Source organism: Marmota flaviventris, chromosome 2 (assembly GCF_047511675.1).
Source record: "Marmota flaviventris isolate mMarFla1 chromosome 2, mMarFla1.hap1, whole genome shotgun sequence".
Taxonomy (NCBI): domain Eukaryota; kingdom Metazoa; phylum Chordata; class Mammalia; order Rodentia; family Sciuridae; genus Marmota; species Marmota flaviventris.
Window position 1 is genome coordinate 149,209,147 of NC_092499.1, and position 21,636 is coordinate 149,230,782.

Genomic DNA, 21,636 nt, shown 5'->3' on the forward strand with positions numbered 1-21,636 from the left:
GCGCCGGCAAAGTAGAGGGAACTGTGACCACGCACAGAGCAGGCCCAGCGGCCTGCTGAGGGGCAGAGCCGCCCCACACCCCCCGCGCCTGCCAGGTAGGGGAACTGTGACCACCGACAGAAAAGGCCCAGTGGCCCGCGGCGGGACAGATCTTCCAGTCACTCCTGCAAGGTAGGCGGGCCTGCGACCCACCGGCAGAAGAGGAGCAGCGGCCTGCTGAGAGGCTGAGCTGCCCCCTCCCCCTGCACCAGCAAGGTAGAGGGAACTGTGACCACGCACAGAGCAGGCCCAGCGGCCTGCTGAGGGGCAGAGCCGCCCCCCACCCCCCGCGCCTGCCAGGTAGGTGGAACGGTGACCACCGACAGAAAAGGCCCAGTGGCCCGCGGTGGGACAGAGCTTCCAATCACTCCTGCAAGGTAGGCAGGCCTGTGACTCACCGGCAGAAGAGGAGCAGCCGCCTGCTGAGAGGCTGAGCCGCCCCCTCCCCCTGCGCCGGCAAAGTAGAGGGAATTGTGACCACCCACAGAGCAGGCCCAGCGGCCTGCTGAGGGGCAGAGCCGCCCCCCACCCCCCGCGCCTGCCAGGTAGGTGGAACGGTGACCATCGACAAAAAAGGCCCAGTGGCCCGCGGCGGGACAGAGCTTCCAATCACTCCTGCTAGGTAGGCGGGCCTGCGACCCACCGGCAGAAGAGGAGCAGCGGCCTGCAGAGAGGCAGAGCCGCCCCCTCCCCCCCGCGCCTGCAAGGTAGACGGAACTGTGACCACCATCAGAACAGGCCAGACCTGCAACCAAGAGACAGAACAGGCCCAGTGGCCTGAGGAAGGGTAGAGCCGCCCCCCCCCCCCCCCCCCGCGCCTGCAAGGTAGGCGGACCTGCGACCCACTGGCAGTACAGCCCCAGAGGCCTGCAGAGGGGCAGTGCCGCTGCCTGCGCCTGCAAAGTAGACAGAACTGCGACCACTGACAGAACAAGCCTAGCGGCCCGCAGAGGGACAGAGCCGCCGCCCGCGCCTGCAAGGTCGGCGGACCTGCTACCGACCAGCAGAGCAGGCCCAGCGGCCTGCCGGCGTGGTAGGCACATTGCCCCAATTGGAGGAGGGGCAGAGCCGCCGCCCGCGCCTGCGAGGGAGACTTTGCAACTATACAAGACCAATATAAGTATATAGGGGGAAAATTCAATAGCACAACAGTTTCACCAAGGAGAAAGGAAGGCGAACAGTATGAAGAGACAAGGAAAGAAAGGACCACAAGCAATGCAGGTCAACTCAACGTTAGAAGAGGTAATAGCTACAGCAGATGGAATGTCAGATAAAGAATTCAGGATATACATGCTTCAGATGATCTGGAGTCTCAAGGAAGACATCAGACAGCAAAATCACACAATGAAAGATCACTTCAACAATGAATTACATAAACAAATCCAAGAAGCAAAAGATCAACTATACAGGGAAATAGAGGTTATAAAAAACAAACAAACAGAAATCCTAGAAATGCAGGAAGCAATAAGCCAACTTAAAAACTCAATTGAGAATACTACCAGCAGAGTAGAACACTTAGAAGACAGAATATCAGACAATGAAGATAAAGTATTTCAACTTGAAAAGAACATAGACAGCTCAGCAAGACTGTTAAGAAACCATGAGCAGAACATCCAAGAAATATGGGATAACATCAAGAGACCAAATTTAAGAGTCATTGGGATACAAGAAGGGACAGAGTTTCAAACCAAAGGAATGAGCAATCTATTCAATGAAATAATACGAGAAAGCTTCCCAGACTTGAAGAATGAGACAGAACCCCAAATCCTAGAAGCCTACAGGACGCCGAATGTGCAAAATCATAAGAGACCCACACCTAGACACATTATAATGAAGATGCCCAACATACAGAATAAGGAGAGAATTTTAAAAGCTACAAGAGAAAGGAAGCAGATCACATTTAGGGGTAAGCCAATCAGGATAACAGCTGATCTTTCAACACAGACTCTGAAAGCTAGAAGATCCTGGAGTAACATATTTCAAACACTGAAAGAAAATGGGTTCCAACCAAGAATTGTGTTTCCAGCGAAATTAAGCTTCAGGATGGAAGATGAAATTAAAACCCTCCACGATAAACAAAAGTTAAAAGAATTTGCAGCTAGAAAACCATCTCTTCAAAACATCCTTGGCAAAACATTACAGGAAGAGGAAATGGAAAATAACAATGAAAACCAACAGTGGGAGGTAGGACAGTAAAGGGTGGGGGGAATAATCAAAGAGGAAAACAAACCATGTTTAGTAACAGAAATAAACAAATATGGCTGGAAGAACAACCCATATCTCAATAACAACCCTAAATGTTAATGGCTTAAACTCACCAATTAAGAGACACAGGCTAGTAGAATGGATCACAAAACAAGACCCAACAATATGCTGCCTACAGGAGACGCATTTGATAGGAAAAGACATACATAGGCTGAAGGTGAAAGGTTGGGAAAAATCATATCACTCATATGGACTTCGGAAACAAGCAGGAGTGTCCATACTCATATCAAATAAAATAGATTTCAAGCCAAAGTTAATCAAAAGGGATAAAGAGGGACACTACATACTGCTTAAGGGAACCATACACCAACAAGACATAACAATCATAAATATATATGCCCCAAACAATGGTGCAGCTGTGTTCATCAAACAAACTCTTCTCAAGTTCAAGAGTCTAATAGACCACCATACAATAATCATGGGAGACTTCAACACACCTCTCTCGCCACTGGACAGATCTTCCAAACAAAAGTTGAATAAGGAAACTATAGAACTCAATAACACAATTAATAACCTAGACTTAATTGACATATATAGAATATACCACCCAACATCAAGCAGTTACACTTTTTTCTCAGCAGCACATGGATCCTTCTCAAAAATAGACCATATATTATGTCACAGGGAAACTCTTAGACAATATAAAGGAGTAGAGATAATACCATGCATCCTATCTGATCATAATGGAATGGAACTGAAAATCAACGATAAAAGAAGGAAGGAAAAAGAATACATCACTTGGAGAATGAACAATAGGTTACTGAATGATCAATGGGTTATAGAAGACATCAAGGAGGAAATTAAAAAATTCTTAGAGATTAATGAAAACACAGACACAACATATCGGAATCTATGGGACACATTGAAAGCAGTTCTAAGAGGAAAATTCATTGCTTGGAGTTCATTCCTTAAAAAAAGAAAAAACCAACAAATAAATGATCTCATACTTCATCTCAAAATCCTAGAAAAAGAAGAGCAAAACAACAGCAAAAGAAGTAGAAGGCAAGAAATCATTAAAATCAGAGCTGAAATTAATGAAATCGAAACAAAAGAAACAATTGAAAAAATTGACAAAACTAAAAGTTGGTTCTTTGAAAAAATAAACAAAATCGACAGACCCTTAGCCATGCTAGCGAAGAGAAGAAGAGAGAGAACTCAAATTACTAGCATACGGGATGAAAGAGGCAATATCACAACAGACACTTCAGAAATACAGAAGATAATCAAAAATTATTTTGAATCCTTATACTGCAATAAATTAGAAGATAGTGAAGGCATCGATAAATTTCTTAAGTCATATGATCTGCCCAGATTGAGTCAGGAGGATATAGACAACCTAAACAGACCAATATCAATTGAGGAAATAGAAGAAACCATCAAAAGACTACCAACTAAGAAAAGCCCAGGACCGGATGGGTATACAGCAGAGTTTTACAAAACCTTTAAAGAGGAACTAATACCAATACTTTTCAAGCTACTTCGGGAAATAGAAAAAGAGGGAGAACTTCCAAATTCATTCTACGAGGCCAACATCACCCTGATACCTAAACCAGACAAAGACACTTCAAAGAAAGAAAACTACAGACCAATATCTCTAATGAACCTAGATGCAAAAATCCTCAATAAAATTCTGGCCACTCGGATACAAAAACATATCAAAAAAATTGTGCCCCATGATCAAGTAGGATTCATCCCTGGGATGCAAGGCTGGTTCAATATACGGAAATCAATAAATGTTATTCACCACATCAATAGACTTAAAAATAAGAACCATATGATCATCTCGATAGATGCGGAAAAAGCATTCGACAAAGTACAGCATCCCTTTATGTTCAAAACTCTAGAAAAACTAGGGATAACAGGAACATACCTCAATATTGTAAAAGCAATCTATGCTAAGCCTCAGGCTAGCATCATTCTGAATGGAGAAAAATTGAAGGCATTCCCTCTAAAATCTGGAACAAGACAGGGATGCCCTCTCTCACCACTTCTGTTCAACATAGTTCTCGAAACACTGGCCAGAGCAATTAGACAGACGAAAGAAATTAAAGGCATCAAAATAGGAAAATAAGAACTTAAATTATCAATATTTGCAGATGACATGATTCTATACCTAGCAGACCCAAAAGGGTCTACAAAGAAACTATTAGAGCTAATAAATGAATTCAGCAAAGTGGCAGGATATAAAATCAACACGCATAAATCAAAGGCATTCCTGTATATCAGCGACAAATCCTCTGAAATGGAAATGAGGACAACCACTCCATTCACAATATCTTCAAAAAAAAATAAAATACTTGGGAATCAACCTAACAAAAGAGGTGAAAGACTTATACAATGAAAACTACAGAACCCTAAAGAGAGAAATAGAAGAAGATCTTAGAAGATGGAAAAATATACCCTGTTCATGGATAGGCAGAACTAACATCATCAAAATGGCGATATTACCAAAAGTTCTCTATAGGTTTAATGCAATGCCAATCAAAATCCCAACGGCATTTCTTGTAGAAATAGAGAAAGCAATCATGAAATTCATATGGAAAAATAAAGACCCAGAATAGCAAAAACAATGCTAAGCAGGAAGTGTGAATCAGGCGGTATAGCGATACCAGACTTCAAACTATACTTCAGAGCAATAGTAACAAAAACAGCATGGTACTGGTACCAAAACAGGCGGGTGGACCAATGGTACAGAATAGAGGACACAGAAACCAATCCACAAAACTACAACTACCTTATATTTGATAAAGGGGCTAAAAGCATGCAATGGAGGAAGGATAGCATCTTCAACAAATGGTGCTGGGAAAACTGGAAATCCATATGCAACAAAATGAAACTGAATCCCTTTCTCTCGCCATGCACAAAAGTTAATTCAAAATGGATCAAGGAGCTTGATATCAAATCAGAGACACGCCATCTGATAGAAGAAAAAGTTGGCTACGATCTACATTCTGTGGGGTCGGGCTCCAAATTCCTCAATAGGACACCCATAGCACAAAAGTTAATAACTAGAATCAACAAATGGGACTTACTCAAACTAAAAAGTTTTTTCTCAGCAAAAGAAACAATAAGAGAGGTAAATAGAGAGCCTACATCCTGGGAACAAATCTTTACTCCTCACACTTCAGATAGAGCCCTAATATCCAGAGTATACAAAGAACTCAAAAAATTAGACAATGAGAGAACAAACAACCCAATCAACAAATGGGCCAAGGACCTGAACAGACACTTCTCAGAGGAGGACATACAATCAATCAACAAGTACATGAAAAAATGCTCACCATCTCTAGCAGTCAGAGAAATGCAAATCAAAACCACCCCAAGATACCATCTCACTCCAGTTAGATTGGCAGCCATTATGAAGTCAAACAACAAGAAGTGCTGGCGAGGATGTGGGGAAAAGGGTACACTTGTACATTGCTGGTGGGACTGCAAATTGGTGCAGCCAATTTGGAATGCAGTATGGAGATTTCTTGGAAAGCTGGGAATGGAGCCACCATTTGACCCAGCTATTCCCCTTCTCGGTCTATTCCCTAAAGACCTAAAAAGAGCATGCTACAGGGACACTGCTACATCGATGTTCATAGCAGCACAATTCATAATAGCTAGACTGTGGAACCAACCTAGATGCCCTTCAATGGATGAATGGATAAAAAAAATGTGGCATTTATACACAATGGAGTATTACTCTGCATTAAAAAATGACAAAATCATAGAATTTACAGGGAAATGGATGGCATTAGAGCAGATTATGCTAAGTGAAGCTAGCCAATCCCTAAAAAACAAATGCCAAATGTCTTCTTTGATATAAGGAGAGTAACTAAGAACAGAGTAGGGACGAAGAGCATGAGAAGAAGATTAACATTAAACAGGGATGAGAGGTGGGAGGGAAAGGGAGAGAGAAGGGAAAATGCATGGAAATGGAAGGAGACCCTCAGAGTTATACAAAAGTACATACAAGAGGAAGTGAGGGGAAGGGGAAAAATAATACAAGGGGGACAAACGAATGTCAGTAGAGGGGGCAGAGAGAGAAGAGGGGAGGGGAGGGGAGGGGAGGGGGGATTGTAGAGGATAGGAAAGGAAGCAGAATACAACAGACACTAGTATGGCAATATGTAAATCAATGGATGTGTAACTGATGTGATTCTGCAATCTGTATATGGGGTAAAAATGGGAGCTCATAACCCACTTGAATCAAATTGTGAAATATGATATATGAAGAACTATGTAATGTTTTGAACAGCCAACAATAAAAAAAAAAAAAAAAAAAATCAAACTGAGGGACTGGGGTTATGGCTCATCGGTAGAGAGCTCGCTTCGCACGAGGGAGGCCCTGGGTTGGATCCTAAGCACTACATAAAAATAAATAAAATAAATGTATTGTGTCCAACTACAAATAAAAAATACTTATTTTAAAAAAATCAAACTGAGGGGCTGGGGTTGTAACTCAGTGGTAGAGTACTTGCTTAGCATGTGTGAGGCACTGGGTTTGATCCTCAGCACCATATGAAAATAAGTAAATATGTAAAATAAAGGTATTGTGTCTATCAACAACTAAAAATGTTTTTTAAAAAAATCATAGTGGCAGAAATGAGTGGAAATAATAAGTATTTTCCATTCTTAATTTTAAAATTGAAAAGTGCATTTTTCACATTTAGGAAGAATGCTTCAGAAGTCATCTTGAGATGAAAGTTTATTGAGCACAAACTACTTTTTATTAGGAATTGATTTTCAGTATTCTAACCCTATTAAAAAAGTTGCCCAAACTGTTCCCTTTTCTGATTAAGTACACATGTGAGACATGTTATATAGTCTTTGATCAGGCTTACATTAAAACTATAAATTGGAGTGATCTTACTTTAACCATGAAATATATACATTATGGAAATCATAATGATACCATGATAATATACATACATAAATACACGTAAATTGCTTCCATATTGCTTTATATTTAATTATGTTTTTAAGGGTGTTGTCCACTGTGGCAAGTTTGCTAGCTTTTCTTTAATAGCAGTAATTGAGTTTTGTACTTAAATACATTTCTTAGAGTAAAAAAGGGAATGAATAAAATAGGTAAATACTCTAGTGCACAAAGTGGTATCTAATTCAAGCAAAAATTGAGAGGTTTATATACAAATGACTAAAGTTCAGGAACACCTACTATGTTAATAGTAGAAAAAGTTCCTGTTTTAACCAAGACTTTGGACAATTCATTTATCCTCCTTGCATTTCAATTTCTTTGCTGAAGGGATGAGGTTATAAACTTATCTCATGAAGTGGCTGTGAATATATTATGAAAACATACTTGAAAGGCCTGTTGAAAGATTTTTTAAAAAGATCTTTTACCAAATTGAATAGCAGATGATTTCTAAGGTAGTTTGAAAATCATAGGGTACTTTTTTAGACAGCTTGATTGACATTTTGTAAAGAAAAGTGTTCAGATTAAAATGGGTACTGGAACACTATTGACTTGGTAACACCCCCCCACCACCACCTTTTTTTCCCCTTTCTTTTCATTTTAATAAACTACAGTAAATGGGGGGGGGGGGTGGAAATCACATGGAAACAGCTGCCATGCTTTTTGGAAAAATAATTTCTTAAATACATTACTAATTTTATTTCATATTTAGTTTGATTTTTTTGTGTAAAGACAAATTTATTAGACAAATTTAATAACCACCTATTGGAAATTAATTATAAGATAGTTTTCCAAATATCCATCATGCATGCGGAAAGTATCAGTGCATGAAGGAAAATATTGTACAAAATAGCAGGCACAGAATTAATACTTTTTATTGCATCATGATTTTTTTTCACATCATAAATATTAATAACATGTTATACTGTGCTTAGAAATATACTTCTTTACCCTTGGACTACTTTCTCTCAAATATTTGCAAATATTTGATGTTTTTTCTTGCCTCCTGTGGTACATATAATGCATATAAATTTAAATTTTCATGTTATAAAACATTTTACTTAGAGAATTTGTCAGTTACCAAAAATTGTTATACAACTAGTTTAATGATGCTTTAGGGGCTAGGATCCAAGTTTTCTTAGTCAGATAATGCTTTGAAATTCTAAGTATGTTGTGAAGAAAGAGTAACTGGAAAATTGCACAAGATGCCAAAGTAAAAGGAACATTTCAGTAATGTTTACAGTTCATTCTTGAATGCTTTCTGGCTTTCATGATTTTTATTTTTCTGTTTTAAAAGCATCTGTAAGTTTTTGTTGTTTATAATAACTTTTAAAAAAAAATCACAACAATGGTATTGTTATAAGAGAAAGTGAAATAGTGAAAAAATTACCCCAAAGTTCATTACTTTCAGTAACATGAATATAGGCCATTTATCTTTTATCTGTACACTCAATATCTACAAAATTTTAAAAGCAAAACTAGAATTCTGTGTTTCTGCCTGCAACAATATAATGTAAATATTTGTTGTAATGGCTACAGTATTTTATTATATGGACAGGGCATTCTTATATTATTGCCTATACCCCTTCACTGTTTTGATTACATTGGGATGAATATCCTTGTACATATATCTGTGTCGTTGTCTTCTTATTTCCTTAGAGTAAATTCTTGAAAAGGGAATGGAGTTTTCAAGGAAAGCTGAAAGAAATTTATTTTTTTTTCTTTTTGAAATGTTTAATTTTTAAATGTTGGCCAAATTGTTAACAAACTTCATGGCTAAGGATTGGTTGGGGACATGTATTTGCAACAGAAATAAATGATTGTGTTCCTTGTTAGTGGCCTTTGTTCTCTTTTCATTTTACATTTCTGTCGTGTTAATATTGTCCATATTCTGAAGATTCCCAGATACATATTTTTAGCCCTGAAGTATGAGTCTTATTTTATAGTGTTCCATTTAACATTTCCACTTGTCCATGAAGGTCTCGAGTAATATGTCCAAAATTAAATCATTATATTCCTCTCTTTTAAAGAAGTAATGAATCATTATTTGATGTATTTTCTCTTGTTAGATACCTTTTTTTTAAAAGGGTTCAGTTTTTTTTTTATAGTACTTAGTTTTATTTTAGTAGTTTTTGAAAATTTTAATGTGTGATTGTTTCACCAGAATTTTGAAAGTAGGAAGTTCTGGTAAGTAAAGTTTACCTTCTGTTTAAAGTCCATGCTTTTAAAATATTTGTTTACTTAATCAACAAGGTTTTTTAATAGAAAGTAAACAGAATTGATTTTAAATGATGATGAATATCTGTTGTAAGTATCAACTGCAGGATTGTTAGGAATCTGAGTGCTAGTTTTTGTGGTATCTCTCAAATTAAAGGAATTGCTCATACTGGAAATTCTTTCAGAAATTTAGCTCCTGAGTTTTAAAACAATGACATACAGAAAAATTTCAGTTACCCGAAAATTCAATTTAAGTTATTTTTTTCCCTGTGTTAATGTTGTCTGAATACAGATATATATCTTTGGATTTAATTAGTGAGATTCCTATCCCATCCTCTCACCCAGGAAAAGATATGTTAATTCCTTGATGTTCTAAACACCCATCTGTGTTTTCTGGAGGCAAGTTTTAATGGAGTTTTAGTAAAACACGATTAACTTTACCATGTAGAAAAGTCAGTGCTCATGTAATCTAAATGGTAAGCTAGAATTAATGAAATTTTACTCCTGCAATTATTTTATAGGTACACACATACTATTTTGCTTTAGTATTAGTATGGTTTGAAATGGTGGTAAAATGTACATAATAGAAAATTTATCGTTTTTATATATATAGTGGTGGCATTAAGCACATTCGCATTTTTGTATATCCATTACGACCATCCATCTCCAGAACTTTTTCATCAACCCATATTGAAACACGATACCCACTTAACAATAACACCCCTTTTCTCCCTCCTCTTCAGTGCCTGGTAACTATAATTCTACTATTTCTATGAATGTGATACTCCAGAATATTTCATATAAGTAGAATCGTAATAATGCACTAATAAGAAATGTGGGGAAAAGAAAAAACGTAAGTAGAGTCATAACAGTACTTTGTCCTTTTGTGACTGACTTATTACATGTAACCTAAAAAAGTCTTTAAGGTTCCTTTATGTTATGAGACAGGGTGATATCCTTTTCTTTTTTTCTTTCTTGGTAGTGGATGGGCGGGCTGGTTATTTATTTATTGGCACCAGAGGTTCTCTACAACTGAGCTACATCTCCAGCACTTTTTATTTTTTAGTTTGAGCCAGAATCTCCCTAAATTGCTGAGGCTCATCTCGAACTTGCAGTGTTCCTTACCTCTACCTCCTGAGTTGCTGGGATTATAGTATGTGTTACTGCGCCTGGCTGATGTTCCTTTTTTTTTTTTTTAAGTTATTTTTAAAATAAATTGTAGTTGGATACAATACCTTTATTTTATTTTTATGTGGTACTGAGGATTAATCCCAGTGCCTCATGCATACTAGACAAGCACTCTACCACTTGAGCCACAACCCCAGTCCCAGAAGTCTTTTTAAAAAAGGTTCTAAAGGTTCATTTGTAATTGTATACCACAATTTACTTATCCATTCAATTACTGATGGACATTTGTATTGTTTTCTTTTACCTTTGGATTATTGTGAATAAAGCTCCTGGGGGCATTGGTGCACAAATATCTGTTTGAGTCCTTGATTTTAGTTCTTTTATTTATATATCCAAAACTGGAATCATTGGATAAAATGGTAATTCTTTGTTTAATTTTTTTAAAGCAAGTACCATACTGTTTTCCACAGCAAAATACATTCCCAAAAACAATGCACAAAGTTCTGTTTTTTTCATACCCTTGCTAATACTTGCTGATTTCTTTTCCTCCTTTTTTTTTTTTTTTTTTTAAATAATGACCATCTGAATGGAAGTGGCCTGGTATCTCATTATAATTTTTATTTGCATTTGCCTAGTGATTAGTGATGTTGGTTGTGAGCATCTTTTCATGTGCTTATTGACCTCAACTCCTTTATCTTCTTTGGAGAAATATCTATGTCCTTTGCTCATCTTAATTTTTTTTTGCTATTCAGTTTATATATTCTGAATATTATTCCATATCATATAAGTGATTTGCAGTTCTTTTTTTTTTTTTTCCTTTTGGTGGGTTGCTGTTTTAGTATCTTTTGATACACAATAGTTTTAAAATTTTTCTTGATTTTTTTGAACACAATACTTTTAATTTATTTTATTTTTATGTGGTGCTGAGGATTAAACCCAATGCCTCACATGTGCTACTAGCTAGGCAACCACTTTACTACTGAGCTACAACCCCAGCCCTAGTTTTTTATTTTGATGAGGTTGAGTTTATTTTTTCTTCTGTTGATGGAATTTAATGGAAACTTTTCTTTTGTTTTCTTCTAAGAGTTTTATAGTATTAGAAATTGGGTTAAGATCTTTGATCCATGTTTAGTTAATTTTTATGTATGATGCTAGTAAGCATCCTACTTCTTTCTTTCCATGCTAGTAAGCATTCTTCTTTCTTTCTTTTCCAGGACAATTTATAGAAAAGACTGTCCTTTTCTGTTGAAATGTCCTGTTGAAGCCACTTCAAAGCTAAAAAATTTCCTTGTATGCATGGCTTTAATTGTATTTCATATTTTATACATTTTGTTAGAAAGTGTTTTAATAGCACTCCATTTAAAAATATTTTCTAATTTTCATTGTCATCTTTTTTTGGCACATGGATTAATTAGAAGTGTATTGCTTAGGTTTCTCATAAATAAGGATTTCCAACTTAATTTCCTTTTTCTTTCTTTTTTTTAACTAATTTCTAGCTTAGTTCCTCTGAGATCAGAGATGCCTGTCTTTTGAAATTTGTTAAGACTTAAAATCTGGGCTTCTATGTAATTACCTTTGGTAGATGTTTTGTAATGTAGTTATAAAGTATTTTCTGCAGTTGTTAGATGTAGTGTTCTCAAGTTAGTGAGGTTGTTAACTGTCAAATCTTCATGTTTATTTTGGTCTGCTTGTTCTTTTATTCTGATCTGCTTATTCCATCAGGTACTTTTTAAAAATCAAGTTGGTATAATTGTGGATTAGAGATAGTTCTTTTGGGATTGGCTTAATGTACAGGCATACCCTTGATTCTTAGCTGAAGTTTATTTAGGTAAAGTATATTTTTAAATCTGCAAAATTCAGTATAGTATTAAACCTGGTATGTGGGAAAAGTCACAATTACATCCCAAGTACAGTAGGTAGAATGTTAAAATCATATGTAGATTTTTAAAAACAGTGTATTGAGTGCCAGAAAAAGGAATGTGCAAGATGTGCTGGCAATAAGGCCATTACTATATTAAAATTTGAACTATTGTTTGCCATGTGTGTTTGTCTTGAACACATTTCGAATTGTTTTTCGTATTTAACTCTTATTTTTGCTTAGATTTATAGCATGTACAAAGAAGTTGGGAAAGTGTTAAGTTGTGGAGAAAGAAATAAGCCAGTGAGAAAGTTACTATGCAGTCTATGAAGTCATGTAGTAAGCATTTTACATCCTAACCATGATAATTTACTACTATAAATGGACATTTTCTGTGTTTTAAACTTTAAAAGAGAAATAAATCGAATTGTGAATTAATGTATGACATTGTAATTTTTTTCTACTTAAAATATAGTAAATCATGTTCTGGCTAAAGTTTTTGCACAGAATATTTGATTTTCAGAAATACATTTCTGATTACATGTGTTATTAGGTGCACTCAATTTTAGAATTGTTATGTCTTCCTGGTGAGTTGAACTTGTATTGTTTTAAAGCATTTTTTGTTTGTCTCTATCCTTATACACACATCTGTATCCTGCATTGAAGTTCAGTATGGTAAAGCATAATCATACAACTTTCCTTTGGTTTGTAATTTACCTGGTGTATTTTTCTCCCTACTTTTACTTTCATTCTTTCTGTATCCTATGTGTAAGATAATATCCTCTCTAATCATTCCACAATTGGATTTTGTTTTTAAATAGTTCTAAATTATCTTAAAAATTTGGGTGTTTTACTTAATTATATTTTTTGTGAATAATCATATAGTTGGATTAAATGTTTTATTCTCTTGTTTCCTTTTTATTTGTCTCTCATTCTGTGCCTTCTTCATTTGCTAATTCATTTTTCTCTTTTCTGGATGTTATACTTTTATTCTTGTAGTGGTTCACTCAGAGATTACCATATGCATCCTTGATTTATGAAAGTCTAAAGTAAATGAGCATTCTTTCTATTTCCTAGTCAATTAAAGATTTTAAAACCCTTTAACTTCATTTGGTACCCTCCTCAGTTATATACTATTATTGTTGTGTATTATAATATTTTAAGCCCTACAAGTTTTATTATTAGTGTTTTATTTAGTTAACATTCATTTAGAGTTGCTCATTAATATTTGTTTGCTGAACTTCAGTTTTTGTGCATACTTAAGCTGTAATCTGGTATTATTTTTTTCTTCTAAAGAAACGTTGAAGAGGTCCCTTCAGTCTTTCCTGGTTACAAATTCTGTTTGTTTGCCTAAAAGTGTTTTTGGTTTGCCTTCATTATGAGGGATTTTTTTTCTCAAATACAAAGTTCTAGTTTGTCATTCTCCCTCTTAACCTCAGCACTTCGAAGATACCATTTCATTATCTTCTGACTTCATTGTTTATGTGAAAAAGTCAGTTCAGCTGTGAATCTTAACTATTGTTTCTTGAAGTGAATATTTTTCAACAGTTTTCTGGCTGCTTGTAAGATCCTTCCATCTGTGGGGGAAACATACCCCCCACCCATTCTTCCTTTGATCTGCCTAAGTGTGTGTATTGTATCTATTTTACTTGAGGGGTCTGTAGAGCTTCTGGAATCTATGGGTTGATGTCTCATTAGTTTTGAAAATTCTTAGCTATTGTGTCTTCAAATATTTCTTTACCACCATATGTTTTTTCCTTCTGTTACGGAACTCTATTTACTTGTATTTTTGGATAATTTCTCCATGTTCCATAATTTTTCAAACTCTTTTCTGTATTTCATATTGTCAGGTCTTTTTGTATTTCAGCATAGATATTATCTTTTTTCCTGTTTTCTGGGTTGTTAATTATATTTTCAGCTGCATATAACTAATTATTAAATCAATCCATAAATTGGTTTTCAAAATTGTATTTTTTGTTGTTTTTCCTCTTGTTTATTATTGCCTGCTAAAATTCATTTTAAAAAAAATTCCTTGAGCATATTAATTAGTTACTTAGTTGATCTGTTTCTGTAGCCATTCTTAAATCTTGGGTTTTGACTGAATACTTTTTTTATTGCTATGTGTTTTATGTGAAAAAAACAGAGAGAAAATAATTTGAATTTCTGGATAATGTTATCTTTCTACTGAGAAGATTCACTTTTGCTACTAGCAGGCAGCTAGGCTAATGATCTTCACTAGACCAGATTGCCTTCATCTAACTAGGGATTGTGATGATTTTAAGCTGTACTTCCCTTCCTATTTGACTTATTCTGTTTTTGATTTACCTTTGTGCCTGGGGTATAGTTCTTTGGAGTCTCTCCAGATGGCTGGTGTGTTCATTAGTGTGATATTCCTCTTTGGCAAGCTGAATCTAATTTTTGAACTCCAAACTCTTTCTTAGTCTCCCAGCCAGTGGTTTTGGAGCCTGCAGGCAAAAATGTCCAAAGACAGGTTTCACCTGTTTCTTCTAGATCTCTGCCTTGCAAATTATCACTATCTTGAATGTTCTGCAGTGTTTTAAAACAAATTACCTTTGTTTTACTTTTCTAGTTGTTCTCTGAAGATTGGTTTGAAGCAACCTACTTCATGTTGACAACAGCAAAGTGTCCAGATATGTTCTAAAATCTGTATTTTTCAGATTATAGAAGTAATATAGTATAAATGTCTTATAGGCATCAGCAGATCTTGCATACTTGAGCAATAATATCTCCACAATGAAATGTATAACTGTTTATACAGTGCAAGGTTTTATAATGAGAATTAGAATGTGCTCTGTTAGGGAACATGATTTAGAGTAAATGAACCTCTGTTGTTTGTAATGCAGTCTGTTGTAGAAACAAATATTCTACAGCACAGCTGCTTGTTTGATTGGGTTCCACCGTCTTTCAGTTCCTCTAATGTTTTCTATTCTCTTGTGTCATGGGGCATTTGTGCTTGCTATTTTCTCTGCTTGGCATGTATACCCTCATTTTCAGATTTAAATGTGAGGCACTTCTTCAGGGAAGCATTTCCTGACCCACAAATTCAGATTAGATAAATAAGTATTTTAGTTTTGAAGTATACAAATATAATAATTTGATAATTTGAGATTTATGTCTTTTTTTTCCTTGACCATTTTATTCTCTGTGCTTAGTTTAGAGTTTGGAAGTATATTTATTATATAAATGGTCATTAATGGGTTATCAGTTGTTTAATAGATGATCAATTAATGTATGAATGAAGAAATAAATGAGAGGAGATGAATAAATGAGTTTATTATTTTGAGTTTATTAGCATTTCACATTACTTTAAAAATATTTCTATTTATTTTGTAAGTTTTGAAAGCACTAGGTTTTGAAGTGACTAAAACCATCATTCATATCATCCAGAGCATAACAACCTGTATCATTGCCACTTGTTCTGTTACAGAGAAATGGAACACAAAACCCTGCAAGATTTTTAAAATCTTTAAAGATTGATATATCAAAGAAAAGCTGACTTGGAATTTATATATGTACACACATACTCACCACACTCATAGGCATTGTATTTGTTCTGCCAGGAGGAATTGGTGTTGGCTTCTTTAGGGAGGTGACATTTGAACTAAATCTTAACTGATGAAGAGGCGTTCATTAAGTGAGCAATAATACCAACAAGAAATATTATTTCATTTAAATGTATATTAGTATGAAAGTAGTATACTAGTGTCTTTGTGGATTTATAGATAGTAATTTGGCCGGAGGCTAGGGTGATTTGCCTGGAGAATTCATAAAGGTAGACTGGGGTCATCTACATTATTTATCCTTTGGCAGGAAGGCTATCAGACTTTTAAGGATATTCTGTAATGTTTGAGAGGATAAATCCTGGAACCAGATTCCTGAGTTCATATCCTAAATTCTGCCCTTTACTATTTGACCTTGAGCACATGACTTAATTTTTCTGTTTCTCAGTATCTATAAAATGAAGATTATAATTACAATTAACTTAGTAGGTTGTAGTTAGTATTGAATAAGTTAAGACTTGTTCATACTTAGAAAAATGCCCACTTGGGGCTGGGGTTGGTGGCTCAGTGGCAGAGCACTTGCCTGGCATGTATGGCATCACGTATCAACAACTAAAAAATATTTTTAAAAAATGCCCACTCATAGAAAATGTGCCTACTCTCAGTAAATGTTGGCTCTTGTTGGTATTATTGTAGGCATTGAGAAAACCTCAAATGCTATAATTGCATTAGTTTGACCAGAGCCAGAGGCACAGAGATTCAAGAGATATTTTAAGGGCAAAATCAATAAGACTTCAACTTATTTAATACTTCTGTGTAATCAGAAATTTCTATTAATAATGTTATGTGGTGCATAAAAGCAGATTTGAAATTCATATAACTTATGATTTGCAAATGTATAGAACTTAAATCTTCTAATTTGTTTGTGTTTATTTTTTTTTTTAGATCTTATCAAAAATTTCAGCTGTAGCACTTGGACTAGAAGCTGAAACAATAGCAGCTGTGTACGATGCATTAGGGTATTGAAGAAAATTAATTTTTGAATTAAATATTTGGAACATAAGGAAAGGTGACTGAAAATGGGGCGGAAGAAAATACAAATCACACGCATAATGGATGAAAGGAACCGACAGGTAAATGAAAAATTTAATTCAACTATGTGATACGATTAAATTTTTAATTTATTTGATATATATACTTAAAAAGAACATAATAGATAGAATGGTTGAAAATACTTAAAAATAATTTTGAGTATTTTTAGTTCCAGTCTAAATGAAAATTTTTACAATCATAAAATTATGTTTTCATGCACATTAAAGAAAATCTTTATTACAGAAATCCTGTATCTTATAGATGGATAACAGGTATGCTGAAAGGAAAGTAAAATCACTGGAGTCTCATTTCTTTTTGTTGTATAGTGTTTTAAAGATATTTAGTCTTCAGTATATTTGTTGTATATTTGGTTGGTAGTCTTCTAATTATTTTTCAAATTATCACCTATTTTCATAATTAGGCAATATCTAAGAGAACTGCAATTGATCAGTTAGACTTTCTGGTTTACTAATAATGAGAATAGTTTTACCCTCATTATTCACAAGTATTTCTAAAATATTTATGTAAAATACCTCAGCTTTAATTGATAAATTTACAGTACCAGTGTGTCAGTAAACCCTTATAAGTTCAGAATAATTATAATGATGCTGATACATGAAGAAACCCTAAGTTGTGTTTACAGCTGATTGGCAAACTATGGCCCATAGGCTAGATGCTTGTTTTTCTACATAAAACTTATTACAATCCTGCCTTGCCCACTCATGTCTTATTGTCTATGGCTGCTTTTGCATTAACACAGATTTGATTTGTTAATGGGACTAGCATTAATATAAATAGATGCCACAGAAACTATATGGCCCATAAGCCTAAAAAATCTTTGCTTTCTGGCCCTTTAAGAAGTTTGCAAACTCCTTGGTTTATAGTACAGAGGAAAAATAGTTTCAGAGAATATTGTAAATTAACCACTATTCAAATCATGTTCAGGAGGGAGAGGTGTACGGACTGTGGGAGGGTTACAAATCAGAAGTTTCAAGAACAGTTTCTTGAACATTGAAGATTTGTTCTGCAAAGTCAGAGTAGTCATTTAACTGAATATAGATATAATTGGAATTCAAACTCAACTGAGCAGCTGTGGGGGAAGTTAGTGAGAGTGATTAGGGTTGCCCATAGAGTAAAGTGAAGCGGACCCTTGTTTCAATTCATGAAGATTGCTTAGTAAAGATGGAAGGCTCACATAGTGTGATACATTATGAAGGCTGATAAAATAGGGAAAATTGATATTCCATCAATCCAAAGGAATGATTCCAAGCAGGGTTGTAAGTAAATTTCCCTTTATACATCTGAAGGTTATGACAGGTAGAGGAAGAGGACCTGCAGTATGAATGTTAAATAGGATTTATTAGAGAATACCATGTAAGCAGAGTTCATAAAATGCCTAAGCTGTCATACCCATGTTTAAATTGGGCATAATTAGAATGGACCTACCTATGAAATAGACTGTATATGGGAGCTGGGAATATGTAGGTGACTGGGTAATGGAACTTTCTAGTTGAGGAAATGACACTGTTAAAAAGATGGAGCCTGCAGCTATATTTTAGCAACCAGAAATTTAGCCACTTCCTTCATTGGATTTGTCTGTTAAGTCAGCTTTTTGCTAAACTGCCAGATGGGACAAGGGCTGTTTGAATTGCTCTTTCTGAAAATTTCACTAAAGAATGAAGAAAAAACATAGAAGGTGTAGTTGGGAAGTATATTTTTCAGATTAGATAAGGTCTGAACACAATTTGTCACAAGCTAAAATGATATCTTAATTTTATTGATTTTTGGATGTATAGATTGAACTAAAATTTTTCTTGCAAAAAGGGGGAAATGATTTTGTATACCATTTATTCATTCAAATTCAAATATGTACTATATCTAAGTGACTATATTAAGTCTTGGAACTCATTAAAAATACATAGCTTACCTAGGACATCCCAGTAGGTGGCAGATAAAAACTCAGGTACTGGGAAAGTTTATGGAAGAAACCACTATTGTTTGAAGGGGAATTCAGGGAGCAGTTATTGGAGCAGGTAAAAACAAACAGAGTTTTGAATTATAAGTATGAGCTAGCCACATGAAAATCATGCTTTATATTATTGGAATAGTGCATGAAAATTCTGGAACGTGATAGTATAATGCCCTTAAAAGGCTGGTGCACTTTATTTATTTCTACTTGGTAGGTTCTGGGGAAACCTTGTGTTTTTCTTCTTTGTTTAATAAGCTGCTTTGTAAAAAGGAAACTTTGTATTAAACTATAACATAAGAAAAGTTCACAGATTTTAAGTATGCGGTTCAGTGAATTTTGGGAAAAAGAACTTGACCATGTAGCTAGCATACCCCAGTACACCACCCCAGAAGTACTGTCCTGTTTCCCAGTTGTTATCTCCTTGCCCCTAGGAAAAGTCACTAACCTGACCTCTAACTTTGTTTTCGAGGTTTTTTTTTTTTTTTTATGAAACTCACCAGTTATCGTTGCCATAGATAAATGTTAATGTATGTATACATTTTATTTGGTGTACAATATCCCCTCTTGAATAGAAAATAATGTATTTTTTTTCTGTTGTAGATAGACATTTGGGTTGTTCTCTATTTTGGTAGTATTACGAAGAGTGCTGTTCACAATTTTGAACATTCTTATTTTGTACACATGAACACTTTGGTCGATACCTAGGAGTACAGTTAACTTGAGTTATAGGGTGTACATGTGATTGGCTTTAGTACTGTTGACAAAAGTTTTCCAAAGTGGTTATACTTTAATTTATACTCTTCTAGCAGAATGTGAGAGTTAACAGCTGTTCCGTATCTTCGCCAGTATTGTCCTTTTCATTTTAGTCATTCTGGTAGGTGAGCAATAATAACATTTTTAATCTTAAAATTCCATGATGTCTAATGAAGTTGTTCACTTTTGTATATTTTTACTGGCTATACCAGTTTGGCCCCCAAGTAACCTGTCGTGTACTACCATGCTTGGTTCATTTTACCTTTTTGTACTTTCTTTTATGGCTAATTCTTTTTATGTCACATTTAAGAAATCTTTACTTACTGCAGGGCTGTGAAGATAATTCTTCTATGCTTCTAGAAATTTTATTGTTTTCTCTTTTATGAAATTTAGATGTTATCTATTTGGAACTTATTTTCAAATAGTTTTTGAAGTATAGGGGTCAGGTTTGTTATTTTTTTAAATGGATATTCGTTGACTGAGTACAGTTTATTGTCAAAAACATCCTTTCCACTCCGGGTGCCGTGACACATGCTTGTAATCCCAGCAGCTTGGGAGACTGAGGCAGAAGAATCACAAGTTCAAAGCCAGCCTCAGCAAAAGCAAGGTTTTAAGCAACTCAGTGAGACCCTGTCTGTAAGTAAATACAAAATAGAGCTGTGGATCTGGCTCAGTAGTAGAGTGACCTTGAGTTCAGTCTCTGGTACTCTCCAAAACAACAACAAAAACAAAAATACATCCTTCCTCACTGCCTTTTTCATGAGTCAGACAATAATATATGTGTGGGACTGTTTTTGGACTCTCTGTTGTTCCATTAGACTGTATGCATAGCCTTGCTCAATTCTGAACTCTTATAATTACTATAGTTTTATATATGATAATATAGCTCTCTCTCTTTTTATTTAATTGATTTTATTTTTTAAATACACGGCAGTGGAATGCATTACAATTCTTATTACACATATAGAGCACAATTTTTCATATCTCTGTATATGAAGTATGTTCACACCAATTCATGTTTTCATACATGTACTTTGGATGATGATATCTATCACGTTCCACCATCATTGCTAACCCCCTGCCCCTCCCTTGCCCTCCCACCCCAATAATATAGTTCTCTACTATTATATTTCTGCAGAAGTGGCTGACTCTTAACCTTTTCAGTTCATAAACGAAATCAAGTCAGTGTTTACCAAAGAACAAACAACCCAAATTCTTACTGGAATTTAATTTTTTCTACTGAATATATGGATTTAGGGAGAATTGAAATCTTTACAATATTAATTTTATTTGGTTTTCATTAATTCTCTCCTTAATGTTTGATAGTTTTCAGCATACAGGTCTTACACATATTGTGTTATGTTTATTTTCCTATGTATTTGATTTGTTAGCATTAATAAGTTTTTCTCTAAATTCTATTTTGTATATATTTGTTGCTATGTTAGTGATCTGTACCCAACAACTCTGCTTAAAAGTACTCAACTATTTCTAATACTTTATTTGTACATTTATGTACAAGTTTTTGTGTAAATATATTTTCATTTTTCTTGGATATATACCTAAATGTGGAATTGTTGGGTTGTAAGGTAATTCTTAAGTTTGACTAATTTTGAGGAACTGCCATACTGTTTGCCAGAGTAGCTGTACCACTTTACATTCCACTAACAATGTGTAAGGATCCCAGTTTTTCCACATTCTAGCCAATATTTGCTGTTGTTTGCCTTTTTGATTATTCTAATTATTCTAACAGTTGAACTGTTATCTTGTGATTTTTAGTTTTCATTTCTTTGATGGCTAATGATGGTCAACATATTTTCATGTGCTTAATTGGACTTTTTTTTTAATCTCTCTGAAGAAGTCTGTTCCAATCCTA

At 35.0% G+C, this 21,636-nt stretch overlaps 1 protein-coding gene across 11 annotated transcripts in view; it reads left to right on the forward strand.

Annotated features, from left to right (window-relative positions):
- The window catches only part of Mef2a (myocyte enhancer factor 2A), a 157,301-nt gene that overhangs the window by 58,821 nt on the left and 76,844 nt on the right, over positions 1-21,636 (forward strand). For all 11 annotated transcript variants that reach the window (XM_071608664.1, XM_071608660.1, XM_071608661.1 and 8 more), the window contains one exon: positions 16,895-17,082. In XM_071608664.1, the coding sequence (XP_071464765.1) occupies positions 17,029-17,082 (54 nt within the window). In that variant the 5' untranslated portion in view covers positions 16,895-17,028. The remainder of the gene's footprint in view (positions 1-16,894; positions 17,083-21,636) is intronic.